The 23,393-nt window shown below is 43.4% G+C and overlaps 2 protein-coding genes across 3 annotated transcripts in view; both read right to left on the reverse strand.

Moving 5' to 3' along the window:
- Window positions 1-1,792, reverse strand: part of mtcl1 (microtubule crosslinking factor 1) — a 77,481-nt gene extending 75,689 nt beyond the window's left edge. For both annotated transcript variants that reach the window (XM_088918377.1, XM_088918376.1), the window contains exon 1: window positions 393-1,792. In XM_088918377.1, coding sequence (XP_088774503.1) covers window positions 393-1,331 — 939 coding nt within the window. In that variant the 5' untranslated portion in view covers window positions 1,332-1,792. The remainder of the gene's footprint in view (window positions 1-392) is intronic.
- Window positions 1,793-5,351: 3,559 nt separating this feature from the next.
- Window positions 5,352-23,321, reverse strand: rab12 (RAB12, member RAS oncogene family). Its single transcript, XM_088918379.1, has 6 exons — window positions 22,918-23,321; window positions 18,794-18,854; window positions 13,998-14,136; window positions 12,734-12,823; window positions 9,396-9,500; window positions 5,352-7,712 (listed from the first exon to the last, which is right to left on the reverse strand). Exons 1-6 carry the CDS (start codon window positions 23,153-23,155, stop codon window positions 7,599-7,601), a joined length of 747 nt encoding a protein of 248 aa, XP_088774505.1. The 5' UTR covers window positions 23,156-23,321; the 3' UTR covers window positions 5,352-7,598.
- Between the last annotated feature and the right edge of the window lie 72 nt (window positions 23,322-23,393).

Consider the following 23,393-nt stretch of genomic DNA (forward strand, 5'->3'; position numbering starts at 1 on the left):
GTGCTGTAGTGCTCGCAGAGGAAAACGCAAACCAGCATCTTCTTAAGTCACCCATAGTTACATTAATGCGTAACTATCCAGGCTGACAAAAAAAAAGGAAACAAAAAAGAACATGTAAAGAACTTGATTGCTACCCAGTTTTAACGCGTAAATAAAGACGATAAGGCCTATATTATTATAAGCGCTTACACGGACCACAGAACTGATTCATGTACAGGTTTACACTGTGTCTCGTGTGTGGCACATGCGTCAGTTGTGGTACCGCTATTTTGGTTTTTTTTTTGGCGAACGGTTAGTGTCGGCGAATGCCTTCCTCCGTGAGCAGGTCTGTTAAAAACAGTGACACACAGACGCGGTGCTGAAGGGATCCATTCAGACGCATTCGCATTTACCTTGAGATAGTCATTTTCGGAACGCAAGTCCTCGACCTCCCTCAGCAAGTCCTCTTCTATCAATCCCTTGCTGCCCCGCAGCATGAATTCTGTGGGGGTGTTCGGGTGGCCCGGTCTCAAGTCCAGTTTGCCGGGGCTCCTTCCCGGCGGTTCCGTTTCGCCGCAATGTCCTGGAGCAGGTAGCGGGTAAGACACCCTCTCTTTAGCGGGTATCTGGGACACCGAGGCCGGGGGCTCCCCGACCTGGGGGAGGCTGTGAGCCCTCCCGTAGGTCCCGGCGGCGGCCGCCCCGAGAGGCTGGTGATCGCCCGACCCTGGGTCCCGGTCGCTGGACCCGGAGCCGGAGCCGGAGCCGGAGCCAGACTCCGCATCGCTGCTACCCGCCTGGGTGAGCCTCTGCTCATCCGACAGGGGCTCCGAGGGGCAGTCGGACAGGTCCGAGCTGCTGTCCGTATGGCTGCTCCTGCCCAGCCCGGCTCCTCCTGGGGCGCCGACCGAGGAGCTCTGGCCAGGTGAACCCCGGGGAGCCTCCGCCACGGCGCATCTCTTCTCCTTTTTCCCTTTACCGGAGCTGTGGCCGGCGAGTTTCGGCTCTGTCGTCCCGTGTTGGCTGGTCTTAGCTGCCTTTTTGGGTACCGCGGTCTTAGCGGCGCTCTTTGCCGGAGCCGATTTGCCCTTCGCGCCGGAGATGCTGCGCCTGGACAGGCGGTTCTGAGATGCCAGGAGCCCTGTTGACTGCTGCTGCTGCTGCTGCTGCTGCTTGCTCGAGAGGTTGGGAGATTTGGGAGGGACGGCCGGGGGTTTGGCAGACGACCGGGAGTGTATATCCTTCAGGAATGGTCTCGCAGGGGAAGGTGCTCTGTTCAGTCTTTTCTTTTCCACTAACTGGTGGTTTTGCGGCTTGCTCTCGTTATTGGTGCCATTTAAACTCTCCATCATCCGCAGACGCGTGTAAGGAATGGTGATGAAAGAAACGACCCGTCCTCTGCCCACACAAATAACCCTTGCAGATCACTTCGGCAATACCGTCCTGTTTTTCCGTTTTCATCACTTCGGATTGGTGCGCACCTTGTCAGGCGTTCACATTATTTCTGTCGAGTACAAGTACCCCCTTTCTTCATCCTCCCTTTACTCTCCTTGAACCAGTTTAAAGAAAATGCAGCAAGGATAAAAAAAAAGAAAACAACCCTGAATTTCCAGTCGAAATGACGCGAGTCACCCCCACCTGCCGGGCCACGGGTTTGTCTTCTGTCCGGGTTTAATTCATGTGCAGCCGGGGTGCAAGACAGCGATCCCCCCGAACCCCCATTCTGTTACCTCGTCCCCCCCACCCCTCGGACAGTTTCCTCAGCCGTCCAGCCCTCTCCGCTCCGGTCTGACATGCAAGATCTGCAAGCGCCGCTGCGGTCCGTCTCTGACGCTTGTGCTTTCCGGCGAGCGCATGCGCTTGCTTTTTTTTTTTCCCACCAACAATTCTCACCCCCCCTCTCTCTTATTTTTAAGTCCGAGGAGATTTGTCTTACGGGCTATGAATGGGAAGTCCATAGAGCTGTCTGCGTCCTTACTCACGACCGCTCTCTGGCAGCTGTGTCTGCGGGTGGCATTAAAGCGCGAATGCACTAAAAGCCTTAGCCCGTAAGCTTCAGAACGGAGTCTGAGGCTTTGACCACTTTGTTTCCGCATGCATTGAGAATTTCTTATTCAGGGACTGGGGGGGAAAAAAGGCATTAACCTAGACTTACAGGAATGATAAAGGCACCGCCCAATCTAGCCTTTACACCCACTGTTGTTAACTTTGCGACATCAATATAAAATCTAAAATGTTGCGCGGATTTGTTTTTTTTAAGTCACGCAGGACACCTCAGATTTGACACTTCATATGTGTAGGCATACGTGTATAAAAAAGCACTACATCCCTGGTGCGCAAGCACAGTATAAAGCCATTAACAGATGGTGTCCCTCGAAGATGTATGGAGGTCACAAGGAACTTGTTTATTGGGCTCCATCTCACATTATATTTACAAACAGAAAATAAGGATACGTACAAAAGAAGCTTTAAATATTACTCACACTATACATTAGTATTGAAAAATAATTATGACTTACAGGGATGGATGGTGTTTGTCATACATATTTCTCTTATTAAAAAAAAATACTTTTTCCATTAGACCCTACATTTGCGGTCCTTTTAAGCAGCAGAATGACCACACCGTAGCCCGATCTTGTCATCTCTCAGGAGCTAAGCAAGGATGAGTCTGGTCAGTACTGGGCAAAGAGGACTCTTAAGGAAAAGCAGGCTGCTAAAGTAAGAGGTGTTGGGGTAACTCTTCCTTTTGGACCACAGCTTTCAAAACAAATTCCCCAGTATTGTGAACAGGTACAGTGTACAGTAGAGGGTACCATCACTCAGACCAGGCATCAGACAAGGTCCCATGACATTCCATAAGAGTTGGGGTGTGATGCCCAGCGTCCTGGTTAAATTCCTCTGGGCTCGAACAGTCTGACCTACCTGGAACTTCTCCTTGATTCTCCCACTTCTAGCTGGTCAGCTGCGTGCAGTCGGGCTGCTGGTGCATGTCTGCACCACACGTAAAGAGCTCTGGCATCCTTAGGGCACAAACAGCTGTCTGAAAGAGATTGTTTTCAGTCAGTGCGTTTACGAACATTTTGCAGCTGCCTACATATCCGACCATTTCATGTTACTGACAGCTACACATGCGTGAGCGGCTGTATGATTTTTACAATCACGTTTTCTCCATTAGTGACTGACGTCCTACAACCGTACTGCTCCTACAGCTTCACAGTGAAGAGCACTTGCTACTCTGTCTTCAGTTAAGTGTGTTGTTAAATTCTATACTGAAGAGTGTCTACTAAATTGTGTAAGCAGTGCCTTAAGGGTTGTTGTATAAATACTGATGGAAAAAAGAAACGCAACACCTCCTCCTCCACTCTCTGGCCCTCCCGTCTGGGTGGAACAGGCTGAAGAGTGACTCATCCGTGAAGAGGACCTGATGCCACTGCTGACGAGTCCATCGCAGCCGATGTCTGGCCCAAGCCAGTCGGGTGTGACGTCTAGGAGGTGTGAGCAGAGGGCCTCTGACAGGTCGCCTTGCTCTAAGGCCAGCAGCATGGAGCCTCACTGTCCTGTCACTGATGCGGGCATTGTGTCTGCTGGCAGTTTCAGCAGCAGTATGGGTGGCAGATCTGATGTGTCAGTCCTGCTCTGGCGTGGTCACCCGAGGGTGACTGGATCTTGGACGGTCATCTGTCCTGCTGGTCTGCTGAAACCTTCTCTGCAGTCGGGACACAGTGGAGCGGCTTACTCCATAGTGTCTGACAACACTGGCACATGACAGGCCTGCCTGCAGCATGCCAATGGCCCTCTCCCTTGCTTCTGGTGCCATCCGAGGCATTATGGAATGCACAAAAAAACTGATTAAGTGTGGCCTTCTTCTTACAGTGACCTAAGCTTTGAATTAAGGCCTTTTTAAAGGTGACCTGATCAGGCATTGTTCCACCTGGACCTCGTTGGGTAAAAGTGCACCTAACGAGCTTTCGTGTGATTGGCAAGTTGCAATGCCTCACTGCACAAGCTGTATTGCTTAAAACAAATTTATAACTTGTTCATGTTCATTGTGGTTACTAGCCCATTCACCACTTGACCAGCCACATATACAATTTCGAGTTTATCATAGTGCTTCCCCCACACCCCAATCCTAATATTACCTTCTATAATGTCCATTTAGAAACAGCAAAAATGTGAGAAAACCTGATAAAATCTTTGATTTTCCCCTAGGCTTTCAACTTAGAATCTGACCATGAAAGCTTTTCAGGACATTGTCCAAATCAATATCTATGGGCAAGTGTTAAAGCGAGTCCCTAGCTGTGAAATGCTGTCTTTTACAACTTCAGTATATCCATCCATTTTCTAACGGTTACAATTCAGGGTCATGGGGGAGCCAGAGCCTATCCTGGCAAGCAACAGGCGCAAGGCAGGGTACACCCTGGGCAGGACACCAGTCCACCGCAGGGCAGACAGATACACTGACACAAATACGCACACACTCACACCCGGACCAGTTCACCCAGAAGCCCATGAACCTACCAGTATCTCTGTGGCAGCAAACTGGAGCACCCAGAGAAAACCCACACAAACACGGAGAGAACATACAAACCCCACACAGATAGCACCCCAGGTCTGGACTTGAACCCAGGGCCCCAGCAGCCGTGAGGTAGGAGGGCTCACCAGTGCGCTACTGTGCCACCCTACACACACACATCGCATAAGAAAAAAACAGAAAATTGTCTGAAAAGCAGGGAATAACCTATGAATACTGCATTTACCAATGAACTGTAAAGAGATCTTATTAGTGGACACCTGATGCTTGTACGGGCTCTTTATCAACAGAACTGTGTTCAGAAACAGTGTCTTCATGGGGTAGATTGGGGCTTCTCAGCTCTGGCACCTGGATTCCTAGCCATTACAGGACTTTGGCCCTTGTTCCAAAACGTTCAGTACAGGGCTGATCCTTTTAATTCCACTTTTTTTTTTCATTTTACTCAAGCAAAGTGAAAATCACTTCAATAACTGAGGAGCACCGAACCTTGGCATGGAATCTGGCATAAATTTGCCATACTCTGGGCAAGAGGAGCTAGAGGAGCCAAGACAGATCTTATATTCCAGAATTAGAGTGCCACCTGGTGGCGAGTTAACGGCATTTCAGACTAACATTTCAATTGAAAAGAGGATCACCAAGAAAGTAGGAATTTGCCCTCTTTTTCTCACCAAAAAATGCATTCGATTACTACATGAGCAACAAAGCAGAAAAGTTCAGTCTGACAGCATTGTCCTGTGAGAATTCGTTCCTTATAAAATGTGGTGCATTACACACTGGGTGACCCTTGTACATCTAATTTTGTACATTTCACGTAGAATAAATTAAACGTTCCAACATTAAATGCTGAGTAATAAATATAAAATTTTATTTGCACTTCATTAGTTAAAGAATGCCACAAGTTATAAATACCTCAAAAACATCTTAGAACATGCCAACAAAACCTGCTTTATATCGGGTTTAAAATGTTTAGTATCTCAATTTACAGTCTGAAACTTGCTATATTTATAATATGAGAAGAATACTTTAAATGCACTTCTGTAAAAGTTAACTTTATAAAGAGAAACAGTGAAAGGCTTACCTTTACAATATTTGCATTAAACAAAATGCACAGAACAAAACTGGGTTTTCAAAGTGACACAGGTTATACCAAAGCACTTAATCTGTAAGTGCGGTACAGAGCTTTACTTTTTACAGAGTTAGTCCAGACTCCACAAAGGAGAGAAGAGCATCACATTCAGTACACTGTAGTGTGTACATGTTTACATCAACACAGTTTCATAATCTACACACATGTAATCTTACACACTGTAAATTCAAAGCTTCTTTCTTTCACATACAAATTACTTTAATATTGTATATGCTTTACATTTTAAAATGTAACAATGCATTTATTTCCTGTTCACATTTTTCACGTTGGGGTAGAGTGGCTGCACATGACTGGCTTGAACCTTTCGATTTGTTTACTGATGGCGTGATGTATGAAGAATAATATAATGACAGAACAAATCTCAAAGCCAAAGTCCCAGAAGGAATAGCCCCAGGTCTGATGCAAACGTATTGGTAAGCTTTGTAAAACTAGAAATGTTCTGTATTCATATAAATCCTGCTGATATATTATCATTTTTTAGTTCTATAAATGAGGAAGCACATAAGACACAGCTAGTCTGCCACAAAACCAAAATCACCAAGTTTCAAATTACCTTCATGTAAGAAACTCCTTTACCACTGGAAGTCACGCACAAGAAGTGCTTATCAGTCAAACATCTGTCTTATTATGCCATCAAACTATTTTAAAAGACTATTCTCTAAACTGAACTCTACAGTGAGTTAATCAACGCAGATTTAATACTGTATGACTTTGATCGGTTTTACTTAAATTGCAGGAAACCTACAGAAAGAAAAATGTGTAGTTAAGTTGTAAAATCAAATTCTTCTGATACGAACACCAAAACGCTTTAGTATGGCCTTGATTTATATCCCTTTTCAATATGTCAATAAATATCACCATATATTCAGCTTAGTGTCCAAAATGGGGAATTCCAAAAAATTGAGTGCATTTCCCAAACATTCTTCAGAATGTTTAGCCAAAATAAAGAAAAAGATTTATAAACGTAGCTGTAATATTCACCCACCTCCTATTGTATGCAAACATGTAATACTGTTGTCCTCTCAAAGGACAGGATCACAAAAAATCCTAACCCAAAATAAACTATGTATTAGCGCTGCAAATAAGCACTACACATTACTAGTCAGCATGTAGTTTCTTATGCGATGCCCTCATACCTTGTCCAAACTAGTCTCAACTGATTGTAGTGCAAAACAGGGGGAAAAAAAATGGAACCATTCATGCCAGCTTGCTCAGCAAATACCATTGTATTGTAAGGCAAAAAATAGTTTAAAACAAACTGAAAGCACTCCTGAAAACCACAGAAAACATGTCCGTCAAATTTTCAGAGTCCCTTAAAACAAGACTGTCTCCAAGGGACTGAAAAGTACATTTACATTTCATTTATGTAAATACAGCATGTACTATAATGTACAGATTATCACGGACACGTTGACCTTACAGATTAGGAATACCGCTGCCCGTCATAACACTGTGATTTTTCAAGGTTTAAGAAGACTAAGGTCATTGACTGAGAGAGAGGCTCTGCACCTGCATGTCTCCACTCTTGCAATTGACACTCACAGCTGCCAGTAGGCTGCTTAGCAGAAGTATTTTAAAATCCTGAATTAAACCTCTCCAGAAATTGCTTCACTGGCTTATGAGACAGCGATATGGACATGCTCTCTAGCTTCCGATGGGTATAAACGCTTTTTCTGAGCCACACAGCAGTTAAGAATTGGAAGGCATTCGTGGGATCTCAGAGCCACTGTGTTACTAACCGTGAGGTAGAGAGCAGGGCTAAGGTATGTGCTTGCGTAGGTATCGTTGTACTGCGTCTCGTACGGTATGAAAACGAAAGAAAGAACTTCAGATAAACGGATTCGCCCCCTCAACGCCCTCCTAGCCCGGTCTTTTCTGCCCACGCCCGGCAGGAACGGCTCACAGCTCGACTGTTGAACAGACACTTGGGCGACGAAGGCCTCAGCAGCACCTCAGATTGGGGCGAGGTGGGGGCAGCTCGGGGGGAACTTCGGGTTCAGGCTGCAGGGAGAGGATGCTGTTCGACAGCTCTCGGTTCGGAATTTCTAGAGGCAACTGCAACACAAAATATACATGGTTACCGTGGGCAAAAAAACAGCCCCGCAAGACAGATACAGTTCGTAAGCTAGTTCAAGTTCAGCAGTACAAATAAAGGCTTAAACAAAACAGTTTACGCAATATTTATTCACATCACCCTGTTTTTGCCTAGGGACCTGCGACTTTCCAGGTGAAATCCTATCACAATGAAAGCCTGATTCTTTCCAGTTGAAGAGCTGGCGTTGATTCCTGACGTACATTACGCTCTCGACATCTGCATGGTTAACATGCACCGGTTTGTGATTCGGTCTGGCCGACTGGGTCTTGTAAGGAAGAACAGCAGAGTGGAATAAAACCGCGTTGAAGGCTGTCACGCACAACTTTCAAATTACCCACGCAACAGACTACGATCATGAGACTAGCTGGTGAATGAGCCTCTTTCATGCCTCCTGCCCCAGTACTCACTACCCAGCGTCCACACCTCAGCCGGGTCTTGCTTCTGTATTGAACGAACGCTCTGGATTCTCTGTCAGCAGCGTGGGGAATGACTGGAGATGCCATTACAGGCTCATGTACAGTATTATTGCCTGGCACCATAATAATTCTACATTTTTTGGACAACATCACTCTGCTAATAATTTTTGTATTTATCCTCCTACCTGCAAGTGTCTCAACATTTCAGTAGAGTTTTAATTAACTACAAATCTAGAGCATTTAAACAGATTTACAGTCCTGTTGTGAACTCTAGAACAAAGATGACACTACAGAAGAAATGTTTACACTGACATTTCCTGCTCAGAAAAAAACAACTGAGTCACATAAAATAGCAGAGGATATGAAATCAAAATACATGGATTTAAATGAAGGCAGAATACATTTCCTTTTTTGCAGCTACCACACTTTATGATAGGGTGAACAGTAGGCAAACTCTTATCCATGAGTATTTTCAAAATTAGGGTTTTTTTATTCATTGATGTGGCTTTTAAAGAGTACGAAACAGAATATGCCGTCCCTAAATAAGTGGCCTATTCTCACAGGGCAGTACATAACGTACAACAATGTGACCACTGTAAATCTTTAGTAAGGGCAGACTTAGTCCCTAGAATAATTAAAAACAACAATTACAAACACGCTTTTGGAAATCATTTAGGGTTTTAAACAGATGTCTGGAAAAAAAAAGTCTCAAATACTTCTAAAAATAAGGTACTATGGTCACACATATTAATACAAAGCCTCCTGTGAGGCAAAACTGCTGTTGGGCTGATGTGATCACTCCATCTGACTGACACGGAGCGTGAACCACTTCACTAATGACAGAAATTCTCTTGATATTCACAGAAAAGATCTTTCATCTCACAATGCATCAATCACACACCAAAGGGAGGAAGAAACAGTAACTCCTGTAGCTTATACTGTATATAAAGTGAGCACGCAATTCTAACCGAAGTATCCAAAGCTGAAAGCAGTTTCCGCAATGCCCACAAGGTAACTGTGACATACAACATCCTCCTTCGCAGCACCAGCTTGGCTGCTAGCTACTGAAAACATGAAATGTCTGTAGGCAGCCATTCCCAAATGTCAAGCAGCTCCTTTGTAGCCTACGTGTAAAATTCCACTACGTTGAGGTGTCACTCCCAACAAGGCAACTGTGAAAATGAAGCCGAGACTGAAACACAAGAATTAGGCTACTAGTATACAGACCTTGTTTAGAATGTCATCAACGAGTTTCAGAAATATCTCGTCGACGTTGTAATTATCCTTGGCACTTGCTTCACAAAATCGCATTCCAGATATCCGCTGAGCAAACTGCAAAAGAAAAATTAACATTGTTTCAGAATCATAATGGCAGCTCAAATCTAAAAATGTACCAACCTGCATACAAACACCCACTGACAATGCATTTGCACATTGCTGCAAGTCACTCCAAAAATCTAGCCTTCACTTGTCAGCTGCTGTATACAAAACACTCTGTGTTACATGAGGACAGACCCGTCATATGCACAACATAAGCTCTATTATAGTAATTACTTGCATAAATGTACTATAGCAAACCTGTAACAGAGTATATTGAGAAAAATACAGGAACACAGGTCATGTTCACGGAAATCATTTAAAAACAGGAGTATTAGCAAACACTGCAAAGGTTGTAAAAAACAATTCAATAACACTGATCAAATTCAGGACCAGGCAAATTTCTTAACAGTTTACTCATTTAATGTACTTTCCTACATCAGTCAAATTTCACAGGCAGGGACTTCCAACGGGTCATGACAGAGGCCCTGAGATCTGACCTGGTATACTCAACCACCTGTCACACTTCCCTAAACTTCGAGGCCCACAACTCTGAGTCCTCCCATTCAAGGACCTGCAGTTTGCAATCCTCAACACCCTTCCACTGAAAGACGGACAAATCCATGTCTCTGGTATCCAGGTCGACTTGGTGTGATCGGAAAGGAAGCATCAGACCAAAATACTGGAAACCTTGAAATCTGGCAGGAAATCCTGAAGCGTGTTCTTGCATGCCCCTTCCAATCTCAGCCACACTGCAGTGCTGCTTTGATAGTTCTTTGAATTCTGGGAAACAGATGCCAATGTCCTGAATAAAAATGGCAAGTTTTGGAAGAAGATGCCTTCCATGCTTCAGAATGAGCCACACTGTTTGGCCTGTACCCAGCAGATGGGGGGTTTAGATGCACAGGGTTTTTAGTTAATAACATTAATTATGCAACTCATTTGTCATCAACCAGTTTGGGGTAGTTTTGATATTTTACTGACCAAAAGATCCTGATTGCATCCAGACAGCCCACAAAGTGAGCCAAGTCCTTCCCCAACGAACACTGCTTTGAAGCTGAATGTCCTTATATGCACTGTCCATCTCTTCAAAAACAGCCTGAAACAGCTTATACTTGAAGGCCGGTCAAAAAAGAAACTTGCCTTCCTTCACCACAGTCATCACATTTATCAGCTCAAAGCCAGAGACCTTGGCACAGATTTTCTCGATAATAGAATTAAAATTTCCTGAGGAGTGGCCAATTTGATCTTCGCTTCTTACAAGGCCCTTCTGTTTCCTGACCACTGTCAATGGTCACAGAACACATCTGTCTGAACCAGAGCACTCCAGTATAAACTACAGGAAAGTGGCATTTAACAAAGGGAACTGAAGGCATTCATAATATACACAAAAGGCTGTGGGGTCTGGAATAAGGTGCTGAGCCATGCTGTTGAAACTGATGCCCAGGCTTCTTTAACAGCTGGATAAAACCCCTGGATCAATTAGCTATTAAAAACTATGAGCTCGTTCTGCATGCCCCCCCCCCCCCCAAGTAAAAAGACATTAAAGATTAATTAATTTCTGCATTATTCTTCATTAAATATGAATGTCTTCCTCATTTAAATGGCTTAATGCACCCATATCCGATACTGAAACAGAACCGGAAGGAAACAATAGAACGAGGGTCACAGGAAAGTGGCATGTAGTCTAGCTGAACAGGCGTTTTGGTTGTATTCTGTATGACTGGTCTAACATTCATTAGGCTCAGTCAATATTCATTCTGTCCAAGCAAGTGCACTTGAACCTTGTCAGGCAAGTTCCCTTTATGTCCTGAAATCTGCCTAAAGAAGTGAAACTTCACAGAGGTGCCTTGTCAATGGGTGGCAGCTGTCTGAGGAAGAACTTCTCTTTTTCAAAAGGAACCCTTAGCAGTGGCTTCATTACCTCTCCAGCAATTCAGCTGTGGCACTGCTTGTTTTAAGGGCATACTGACTGAGTTTCAGAGTCCCTATCTTTACCTGTCAATTTAAAAGAGCCTTTTCTGATTTATTTCCTGCTGTGTTTTTTAACTTAAGCTGTTTCTTAAATAATGTAACTTAAAGGCACCAAAGTGCCTTTCAGAATAAAATACAAGGACAATCATTTAAATCAAATCATTATCACATCACATGAATATTCAACTCCCAACTCTAATTCCTCAGATTCCCAAATTGAGGAGTTGCAATGTAGGGTGTGTTGGATTTTTTTTCTTTCAATGTTAGTAAAACACAGAAATAGCACACTTAAAAAGGCACTTCAATGAGACCTCACTGGAAAAGTTTTCCAGTTTTATAATTCTAGCATCAGACAAAAAGAATATTTCACTCCACTACAACCTGGTTGAAGTTAGACTCTGTAACCTACTTTATCCTCTCTTGCTGGTGATGAAGAAACAGTATTTTACAGAAAGATAAATATTGTTCTATAAAATACTGTTTATAATTTAGAGCATGAACAGATTTTTTAAATGAAATTCTTAATGCACCTACAATTCAGCCCATAGAGTGAAACAGGAAATGTGTGATCTTACAGAAGTTAGCTGTGCTTTGGGTCGGGCATCTCCAGCCCTGGACCTACAGAGCCCCAGTCCAGTAAGTCTTATAAATCAGCCAAGTCACACCAGTCTAAGGAATGGGAAAACTTGTTAGATCCTGATTCATGACAAGCCATAGTCTCAATTATGGGAGCTCTGGCTCTCGAGGGCCGATAATTTCAAATGATTTCTAAATGACATAAACCTGCCCGTAACCGACTACAGGTGAATGGTCGCAGGTGACAAGCCGAGACTTGAATGAAGCGCAGAGATGCCAAAATAGGTATGTATATCACAAAACTAACTGGCGAAAAAAGAAACGGGTGACTTGCTGGTTTCCCCCACCTGCTGGCTTGTTGCTCTCCAGGGGCTCTGGACAACACAATGAATCCCAACGGGACTGATACAAAAACTGAAGCACTTAACGGAAGAAAGTGGGATAGTGGACACGCGTTATCTAGGCTGAAGTGGCTCCAGTAGGGAGCTGCGTCAGCATGTGTAGGCTGCAAAGGAACAATGGGTTTATTCCCTGCTGAAAGGAGAGGAAAGTTAGTGTGACACCCGAAGAAGGCTCCACAGCCGGAACGTTGTGTTTCCTTTCTTCTCTTTTTAGCATGGAACAAACCTTTACTTGTTCCCATGTTATCTAATCTTCCCCGGCCGGCTGCAGATCTCTCTGGGCCCTTTGCCACCTACCTTCTCCCCCTGCTGTCGTGAGATCACTCTGTCCGTCTCGCAATCCAGCTTGTTTCCAACGAGTAACAGCTCTGCGTCTTCCGAAGCGTACTGTATGAAGAAAGGCCAGATCACGTTTGGAAGATGCTAGACATGATCTACAAACCTACTGATATTCCTTTTCTGTGCTATTTTTTTTAAAAGGTCTTTATGTAATACTGATTCACGTACAAATAACGGATTAATGTCACTGCCTGTTTTGACAGGTCAGTGTGACGTCAATCAGGACAATAACAAATGCTAATTCTTATTTTAATTATTTTATTTGTATTCATTCATTCATCTTGGATTTAAAGGAAAAGGGGTTAGTATGGCTTGATCACGGCACAATAACAAGCTTGTACAAAATATGAGGGTAAATTTAATTTGGCTTCAAAACACAAGGAACGTCTGCAAAGCAAGAAATCCTTACACTACAAGAAAATAAGGTCATTCCACGTGATATCAACATGATTTTAGCATGACTATCTAAAATTTATCTAAAACTATCTACAGACACAATCTTGGTGTCATTTTAAAGCCCTCGTGTCTCTGCAGAGGGTCCCTGAGGTTTGTTGGGACTAATCTTTCATATCATAAAAACACAGACGAATCTTATTAAAGGATTTTTTTGGTGTAATGTTCTACAGACTCTGTGTATGTGCACAGTTTACAAATGCAATGTGATTTTGTGTAATAAATTGTTCATCCATTACAGAGAACCAAAATGTGCCCTTGGACAAAAGGGCTGCTATCCAGAATATGTTCTTTAGGATTTTCTGAGAGATCATATCATCATTGATGTTGTATGATTGTGTTATATTTGTGAGACTTTAGCCCTTTAATCTTCTCATATATGGTGCTACTGTAAAAAAGTCTGCAAATGTCAAAACAGTCAGAAATCAGGCTGCTGTCACATGGAATAGCCCTACACTAAGGGGATTTGAAAGTATAATCAAATTGATGTATTGTAGATTATTTTCCATTAGGACTTCGAGATTCAGAAGTTAAATAAAAGGGTCTCTAGTCTGTGAAGATTTATATTAAGCCTGAAATGTAAGTTTTGGTCAAATCCCCGTCACACTTTTCCTGTCACAAACCATCTCATTTCATAAATCAAATATGACACTGATACAAAAAGGAAAATGGCTCAAGTCACTATAGTATTACGTGTTAAAGCTAAGTCTAGTTGAAGAATAACGCGCTTTGGAATACTTCTTTGATTTTGTTTTCTACATTGTTGTACCTTGTCAATCATTTTCATCCATTTGGGCAAGTCTTCAAAGGTCTCCTCCTTAGTGATGTCGTACACTAATACTATTCCCTTGGCACCTCTGTAGTAGGCAGAGGTAATGCTGTTGAACCTCTCTTGACCAGCTGTGTCCCTACACAGATGAAGCATTTGTTATTGCCAGTTGCCATCAGCTGGCATTCTTCACAGATCAAACACGCAAAAACACACGAGGCTGGTGAATTTCTAGAAAGGAAATCATTGTATTAATTTCATTAGCCTGGAAACATGGTGATACAGGCAGACGTAATTCAAGGAGGTAGCTGCGTCGGCATGCGCAGGCTGCAAAGGAACAAGTAAGAGTTTATTCTCTGCTGGAAAGAGAAGAAGGCTCCACAGCCGAAACATTGCATTTTCTCTCTTCTCTTTTCAGCATGGAATAAACCTTTACTTGTTCCGATGCAGGTAGACTACTGACAAAAAAACAATCAACTATCAAGAGGTTTTCTGAATGAGATTTAGAAGTCACAGTGGCACTCAAGACTACATTAGAATAAAAAAAACTTTTAAGAACTATTTAAAATGTAACAATCTACATATTGGTCCCTTGAAACAACATGAGAATGAGCTTTAAAAAAGGCTGCCTAAAAACTGCGAAGTTGCCCACGAGTCTCAAACTGTAAATATGCAGAAGAGAGCAAACTCAGCGATCCAGACTTGGTGGGTTTGAACCTGGGTCATGTCAGGGCTGATACTGCCAAAGGCTCAGCCCTGCAGGGGGTGGGTCTGGGATCGGTCAGCCAGGTCTTCAATCCTGGGCAGGATGTAGTGAAATCAGTGAGGAATGTGTCTCGCTGCCAACCAGCACTGAACATCCTGTACGTTACTGTGGAGCCCATAACATTGATGTCTCAAATGGCAGGTGGCTTGGAAGAGACCGTCAGCTCATCATCATTGTTCCCATGAGGGTGCAGACATACTTCATCATTTAAAAAATGGCAGCCTGTTTGGGATAACTAAACTAGCTTAAATATAGCCAGACTACAGAATAGAGAGAATAAAACGCATACAATGACTTGAAACTGTTGCTTCAGCTTTGAGACTTTGAGCAAAGTTTTAAATAACTTTAATTACCTGTTGTAGACACTTTCACAAGCGAGCCCTGAATTCTGTTACATGACTCTTCCCTAGAGCCATGCAGACGGTGAATGGAGACGTCACATGGATATCTAAAGTTAGGACACTGATGCAGCCAAGGATGAGGGTGTTAAGTTGGACGAGAGGAAGACAAACAAATGTTTTGGAGTCCTGCCAGGGTGGAGTTAGTGAGCCAGAGTCAGTTCACAAATTATTATAGCAAGCAAACACAAACCACTGAGCACAGCCACTCCAGGAGTACCATGCAGTACAAGCTCAACGCGATGCAAATGTTGTAACGAACACAGATAAAAACTGCTCAAAATCCATTGCTCTGCTTTTCCTTGCTAAAGTACAGCGAGAAAACGATTGCCTTCAGATCCTCTAGCTACGATGCACAAACTTTCTGTCTTGAGATCCAGGCATCACACTTCAGTCTGTGATGCAGACTGAGGATGTCGTCTGAATTCTTTCATCAGCTCAATTTAGAATATGCCATGCCTTCTGAACCGTTAAACAGCATGACTGGCGATACGATTTTCAATTTCAGCCCCAAGAGTTCAAAGAAGAGTTCTTGCTCTTGCTCTACATACAAGTTTACTTTTTAAGTGGATTAGCTGGAAGTGTTTCTTTTATATACAGTAAAGAAAATGTTGGTGTACATCATGATTTTTCAAACTTTACAAATTACGAATTGTTCACTGTTTGTTGAATTGCCTTGACACAGGTAAATCCATCTTGCTAATATTTGTGGTCAACAGGTCGATGAACGGGAAGGTTACTGTGAAGGTCACAGGTTCGTAATGTGTGATCCCTGCTGTAAGAAACGCAAGCTGCGCGCCTGTGATACACAGTATGCTTTAATGTTGTCTCGTGGATTTTGGTCCTATTCCTTTTTCCTTTTGTAGGAAAGCCTCGGCGCCAGAAACGCTACACACTGTCCGCTCCCACTGCACAGATTTTCAATACGGCTCACGTCAGGCGGACGGGATACCCACATTATAACTGTCCTGTTCTCATCTTGTAAGGCACAGTGGCCTTCTCTCTGCAGGCGCACTGCCCTGCTGGAATGCTGTCATGTCAGGATAAGATAAGATCAGATCACTTTATTGGCCGTATACAATTTCTTGTATTAGGAATTTGTCTTTTCGCAGACCCCAGCTTGCTCTCCATGAGACACACAGACAGGGAGAGAAGCTTGGGGTATGCGAAAAGAAATTCCTAATGCAAGAAATTATATGTGGCTAATTTTATTTTATTATATGGCGCCCCTGGAGCAGTTGGGGTGAAGGGCCTTGCTCAGGGGCCCAACGGAGTAGGATTCCTCTGCCGGCTACGGGATTTGAACCGGCAACCTTCCAGCCACAGGTGCAGATCCTCAGCCACAGAGCCACTGCTCCGCCCGGATGAGCCTACAAGAAGGGCAGCACTGGAGGTCCAGGTGGTGAATGGAGCACCGCGCAGGCAGGATGACACCTGTCGCTCCAGGTGAAGTTCCAGAGAAACTAGACGCTCTGGTGCAGCACACTACACTCGGACATCTCCTTTGATGTGGAGAAAGGAGACTTGTCTCCAGGACTGCTGTCTATCACTGTGGGCTGTGTTTGACTGTAGTGCTTGGCCAGATTATGAACGGCTGGCTCTGAATTACACCAGATGGCAAGCAGCAGTGTGTTTAAGGCAGCCTCCAACATGGCACAAAGATACCGCTCTCTTGTGAAGCGGGGGATATTGGTTCCTATCTGCATTCTTCTTTCTTTTCTCCAGGTTTGACATTGCAAGGGTTAAATCACCTCACTGCCTAAGTCCAATCCTTTCTCTCACTAATGAGGTGATTTAGTGCTGATGCAACAAAATCACTGGAGTGTAACAGTCAGTCATGAGTGATTAATTAATCAAAATGACTCTAAAACTTTTGATCAATACGGAAAGTTTTTTTAAAAAAAACTACCTTTTTAAAACGTATAGACAGAGTCTTCAAATTTCTCTGATGCGTGGCATACGCTGAAAATAAATGCTGTAAATAAAAATAACTGATGCAAGAGCATGGATGAATATGGTGTCTGTGGCAGACTTCCCAGGCAATGTTAGAAGAAAAGACGTACCTCAAATAGCGACTCATTTCACTCCTGAGTGAAATGTAACCAGATGATTTGGCTGAATAAAACACAGCCCGAGTTTTGTCTAGCTAAGAAACACTGTATTTGTCCTGTGTCAAGAAGCTCAGGCTTCGTCACAGTCTTTACAACAGGACAACAAATACGAGACAAGCATCAAACACGATGACCACAGGTTTAAGAGAACAGAAAAATTAGTGTTCTTCATTGGTCGTGACTATTTATAACACATCTATTTCTGAAGAAATTACATTACAAATCCAGGAAGTGCGACCTGGAGGAGCTGAACAGCTTCTGCATGGACGAGAGGAGGAATTTCATCCCTGCGATGGCTAAAACCCGTGCAGTAGTTCAGACGTCCCCAGTGAAGACGGAAAAGCATTAACACTGTGTTTTCGAAACACGATTCTGATGTTTAGGTGAGCAGAACTGGGGAAAGGCTAGGGCTTCCTGGACCCCAGAACACCAGCGTACAAAAAAAAAAGTCATTATGCGAAAGGATCTGTCCGTGTGGTCTGGGATTCCTGGATGAGCAGAGGAGGAAGCTGTGCCAATCCGAAACGAGTGTGCAGGAATACTGTCAGCAATGAAGCTGCTTTACATAGAGCTTCACAGGGCTAATGGAGGACCAATGGCAAGCAACTGTTTGGAAGGGATGCTGGAAACATGACGCTCATGCTCAGGTGTCTGGAGGTAAGGAAGGGTAGGGTTGTCCTCCACCCAAGCTTTTGTTACCAATGTGGACACATTTGCATATTGTTTATTTCTATGCATATGCCTCTAGTTTTGGTACAAACAGGACTGTATATCATGAGAGTCCACCCTGGTGCAGACACTGACAGAGATGCACAGTGCTTGGTTAACATCAAAGAGAGATCCTAAGACTGAAGTAAGAATGGAAAGGCTCACTGCCCAACAGAAACCTGAGGCATGGATTACTTACGTCTAGTTGAACCTGGATGAGACTGAATAAATATACAAATTCTATAATGTGACAACCAAATAGCCGTCATAAAGTCTCATTTACTGAACTCTTCCACTCGTATGGCCACTCGTATGGCCCCGTATGGCCCCGTATGGCCCCGTATGGCCCCGTATGGCCCCAGGAGATTTTCCCAAACAGAAGTGAAATGATTTCCCAATCAGAAAAATCACAGTCTACTACTTCTTTTTGTGACGGAGAAGAATCCGAAAAAGAGAAAATACTTCTACTGCAGAGCAAAAGAGATTTTCATACGGTCTAACGGGGTCTTTTTTATTTAACTATAGATGATGTAAGCAGCTCCAAGCAGAACATATCTTCTTACTGCACAATGACAATCACAGGCACATCATGGACACACCAAACATCAGGCAAATGAAAATGAAGTTTTGGTACAAACCCTGACACTAAAAACATTTAAGTTTGACAAGCAGCAATTAGTTTCAGAGAAAATGTTCACGTTAGTGTTCAGGAACAGTGTTAATTCAGCCACTGGTAAATTGCTAGTACGTAAAAAGCTCTATGTAGCTTCAAACCAGGGGTGACTAAGAGCAGAATGGCTCCGAATTACTTACCAGATCTGTAACCTGATTTTCTTTCCTCTTAGCTCTACTGTTTTGATTTTAAAATCAACTCCTATAAACAACAACAAAAAAGACGCAGGAAGGGAAGGCAGAAAAGGAATGGTAAGAAAACAATTGCAGTGAAATCAAATCCGAGCTAGAAAAGGTGAACATACAGTTACAGAAACACAGGTCAAATCAGAGTGTATTTTCAATAAGAAAAATACTGACAAAAAATATAAAGGGAAGGAGGTGAGGAAGACACTGGGTGACTATAGGACTCTACATTCACTAGGACAAAACTGCTCTTAAATTGAAAGATATTACACTGTAAATTCAGCATTGCATCCTTGCTGGGAAGACGATTGGTAATCGATGCCCTTCCATAGTAAATATGCAACACTGATCAGCTTTTCCCTGTTCCTGCCCACATCGGACCATCTGAAGAGCTGAGCAGTGTCACAGATCTGTCTACAGTGTCATTCTGGGTTAGGCTTCATAGTAAACAGATAATGTACATTTACACCCAGAATTTCATCTCTGCAAATGCTTAAAATTACAATTTAACATCTTTCAAATTATGGGCGACTTAAAATTCCAGTCCTGTACCAAAGTCTCCCAGTGAACACAGAGGCACATGGCTACCTTCTGTAAAACAGGTTACACAGTGGACACAAATCTATCAGAATATCAGGAAAGCCTAATGGCAATGATTTCATCATATGTGCAAGGCTATTTTATAATTGACACCGATTCGTTAGCACAAAAAAGTGAAAAACAGACTGTGTGAGGAAATTTAAAGATACACTCTTATCTTTTGCATATCACATTGTTCTCCTCATTTGTCTCCTCAGCTGGTCTCAACCACGCTACTATCCTCCTCAAGACTTGCCTGCTGTGGACCAGACTGTGTGACTGAAGGAATTAAGTAGAATGAACTCATAAACAAAGACACAGGTCACTGTGTAATTCGGTTATGGGGCTGGTTTATTATCAATAGCGTGGAAGGCTATAATTTAAAGGGCTACTGTGTGCTGTTAATCAGGCTAATTATTTTTTAAACTCAATGAATTCTCAGTAGTTACTAAAAGAAGATAAAGGCCTCACAGATGATACTTCTTCCACGGCCGAAACATTGTGTTTTTTTCTTCTCTTTTCAGCATGGAATTAACCTATTACGTGTTCCATTGTAAAACTAGGACTGGTTTGGGATGAAACAAAAAAAAACAACTTTGGCACATATAGACAGAAGATGCGATATAAAGAACTAAAAAAGAATAGCATCTCTTAATTTAAATAGAGTACTTTGTGCAAAGTAATATACAAACTACTAAGAAATAATTTTACAAGCTCAATAAAAGAAAGAATTCTGGATTTTTTTTCAGGAATTCTTCAAGACATTATGAATTGTTATAAAGGCACAAATGCAGATAAATTGAAAATCAATTCTTCTATGATAAGTATTAAATATCTTCCAGATTGGTATGAGGACAAGTAAAGTGTAAAGAGACAATATAGTTTAGTTTTTTTTATATTTGCAATTGTATACATAACCGGACTTACAACAAAATAAAGAACGACTGAAAATTCACCTGTTAAGAGGCATAGAAAAACACGTGTACAATATTACTGAAATGTTTTGAAACACCCTGTATGGGATGGGTAAGAGAAAGAACAACATTCTTCACTGTCGTCCCTGACCTCACTAGCACATTTGCAGAACCAATGCCTTTTCTGCTCTTTCATACTGTGCCATTGACGCGGATGTCAAAGGCAGTTCAAGATGGCCTTCTTTTTTCCTGATTGCTGTACAGTGGGGGAGACTGTGGAGTGCATCAACTTGTGGCCCCATGCAGAACAGTTGTTTTCCCCTGAGCACGGTTTCCTCTAAGAATTGTTCAGCTTTTCAAGTGCAGAATTGACCCAGTCTTAAAGAACTGATTCAAATAAGGACCCTAACGTGATGTCACAGACAGCATACACACCCCTCGGCAGCTGAACAGTTTTTCTAAGACGGCAGAAGGCGTCACGCATACTAGACAAACTTCCTCAATCAAAGCTGCAACCCATTTTTAAGGAGGAGACAGCTGGCTGTTAAACAGCTATATATGACACAACACATCCATAGTATATGCCAGTATTCTCCTATATTCTAAGAGAACAGTACGGCTTAATTACAACATTCCAGACAGATTGTAGCCCTGGCATTCCAAAGACACAAAGTCAATCCAGCATGTAGAGATGCACGGGCCTTATCTCTGCTGTTCAGTCGAAGCAACAACACCTCGGTATTCCCAGAATACCTCAGTGCTGAAAAACACACAGCCCTGACGCATACACAGGAGTCCTGACCGTGCTGTCCGCAGACACTGCCATTTTAATCTCAGCTGTTAACGGTCCAGGCCGTCAGGGACAGCTGAAGCCCAGTTCAAAATAATGGCGGCCGCTTTCGTGAAGAACCTGCCTGTTCACCGGCCCCTCGACACCGGTCCCAGCTGCTGTCTCGTGAACACTCACACGGCCTCGTGTCGACAGCAGGCCCTGTCGGCGTGCCTTGCCGCAACCCCTCCACCACCTCCTGTCTCGCCAAGCAAGGAAACGTGTACCGTACCCTGCTCCGCTAGCTGATTCTAGTGTCGAAGTCTTGTGTTTGATAATGTGCTTCAAGGAAGACATGAACGTCAACGTATCCTGAGGTTTCTTTAAGCTTTACATGAGGATTTTCTCAGAACCCTGCCAAATTCAGAACAGTAGTTCCCCTATCTGTAAACTCTTCCTCTAAAATAAGGAGATAAGATTCCTTTATTGGCCGTATACAATTTCTTGTCTTAGGAATTTGTCTTTTCACATACCCCAGCTTGCTCTCCATGAGACACACAGACAGGGAGAGAGAAGCTTGGGGTCAGAGCACAGGATCAGCCATTTATACAGCACCCCTGGAGCAGCTGGGGTGAAGGGCCTTGCTCAGGGGCCCAGGGGAGTAGGATTCCTCTGCCAGCCGCGGGATACGAACCGGCAGCCTTCCAGCCACAGGCGCAGATCCTGAGCCACAGAGCCACCGCTCTGCCCCGATGTGCAGTCTCTACATCCTTTTGCTCTTTTCAAGCTCTGACTCACACTTTCCTCTCTGATTTCTTTCTCTTTATCTGTTACTCAAGCCTATTTCTGTGCTTTGAGTGATTTAAACAACAGTATACGGTATAAATATCATGTGATTTGAGTTATAAGCAAGACAACACCTAACGCATCAATAAATATAAGCACTCTAGGTTACCTGACTGCATAAAGTAGCTACAACTTGCTGATTTGTTAGCAAGACCAAATCTTTTCATCAAAAGAGGAGCAAATTTATTGCGGCATCACACAAAATTTAACCTATTGTAAAAAGGGCGATTTATATCACCTCTCAGCCATTTGCGTCACTCTGCTGTAGTAGATCTTTGTAGATTCTCAGATATCTCAAAATGAGAATAGCTATAAACAGTTTAAATAAGTTGTCTGGCCTCAATCGTCTATCCAGAAGTTTTTAAAGGTCAGATTTGCTTTGTGCTGCTGGGACAACACCAAACTGAAGAGTAAACAGCACTATAAAAAAATCATTACAGATATCAGAGCAGACCTGACGGTAAAACACTTAATAAGACTTACTCGTGCCCAATCAAAGCCTACTGTTTGAGCAGAACTTATTTACAATTAAATAACTGGGACTTGACATTAATCACGATGACCGCAACACTGAAACAAAAACACATTTCGGACAAGTTGTTACACTTTGTTGTTACAGTTGAAGACAGGAGACCTTCAAAACTACCAAATATATATTTTTTTTTAAAAAAATGGGAGTAATTATGAGCACCAACAGCAGGGGAAAAAAAAAACCCTAAAATAAAATCGGGTTAAATTCACAATATGACGTGTGACGCTTTTGTGAATGTTATATATTACACTTCCTAAAAGCTAAGATTGTATCGAAAAATGACCAAATCCGTACTGATTTGAGTGCACTACAGTCGGTTAATTAAACCTTTTCCAAACCACGCTGCGGGCTCTTTCCCTATTTTAATCATTAACGGCCGGTAACGACAACAGACACCAGGGACTCCCATCGAGACGGCGGGTGGCGGTCATGCCCTCACCCACGGTGGACTTGCAGGCTTCACAGAAGGTGTCGTCCGTGAATCTCTCCATCAGGCTGGTCTTGCCGACGCCGCGGGAGCCGATAATGATGACCTGCAGCTTGTAGTCGGCCGGCCGGGGCGGCATCTTTCTCCGGCGGGACTGGGCGCCGGTCAGAGCCGGGGACCCGCCGAGGAAGACCCCGCCGCCGCCGCCGCCGCCGCCGCCTCTCCGCTGGATGTCGTTCCTGGGATCCATCACCAATCCCTCATCGGGCGGCCCTGCTGTTCCGAGGAGCCGACTCAGAGCCCAAGGCACAACTTTTTTTCTTTTCTCGTTCTCGTCGCCTGAGAGTTGCCGAAACTTTTTTTTCCCCCCCCCTCTCTCTCTCTCCTCTTCCCAGTTGTTGTCCTGCAGTCGGCAAAAGGAAACGGCGCCTTACGTCATAGGCCAGAAAGTCCGGATCGGGAGGGAATAAAAGGTTGGAGACGGCAAA

The sequence above is a fragment of the Atractosteus spatula genome, chromosome 6 (genome assembly GCF_055471065.1).
Source record: "Atractosteus spatula isolate fAtrSpa1 chromosome 6, fAtrSpa1.hap1, whole genome shotgun sequence".
Classification (NCBI taxonomy): domain Eukaryota; kingdom Metazoa; phylum Chordata; class Actinopteri; order Semionotiformes; family Lepisosteidae; genus Atractosteus; species Atractosteus spatula.

Bases quoted from the DNA above. Each gene is read 5' to 3' on its own strand.
- rab12 (XM_088918379.1), bottom strand. From the start codon at position 23,155: ATGGATCCCAGGAACGACATCCAGCGGAGAGGCGGCGGCGGCGGCGGC. The intron at 18,855-22,917 runs GTGAGGGCATGA...TGTTGTTTATAG, and splicing joins AGCCTGCAAGTCCACCGTGG to GAGTTGATTTTAAAATCAAA. The intron at 14,137-18,793 runs GTAAGTAATTCG...TCATCTGTGTAG, and splicing joins AAAATCAGGTTACAGATCTG to GGACACAGCTGGTCAAGAGA.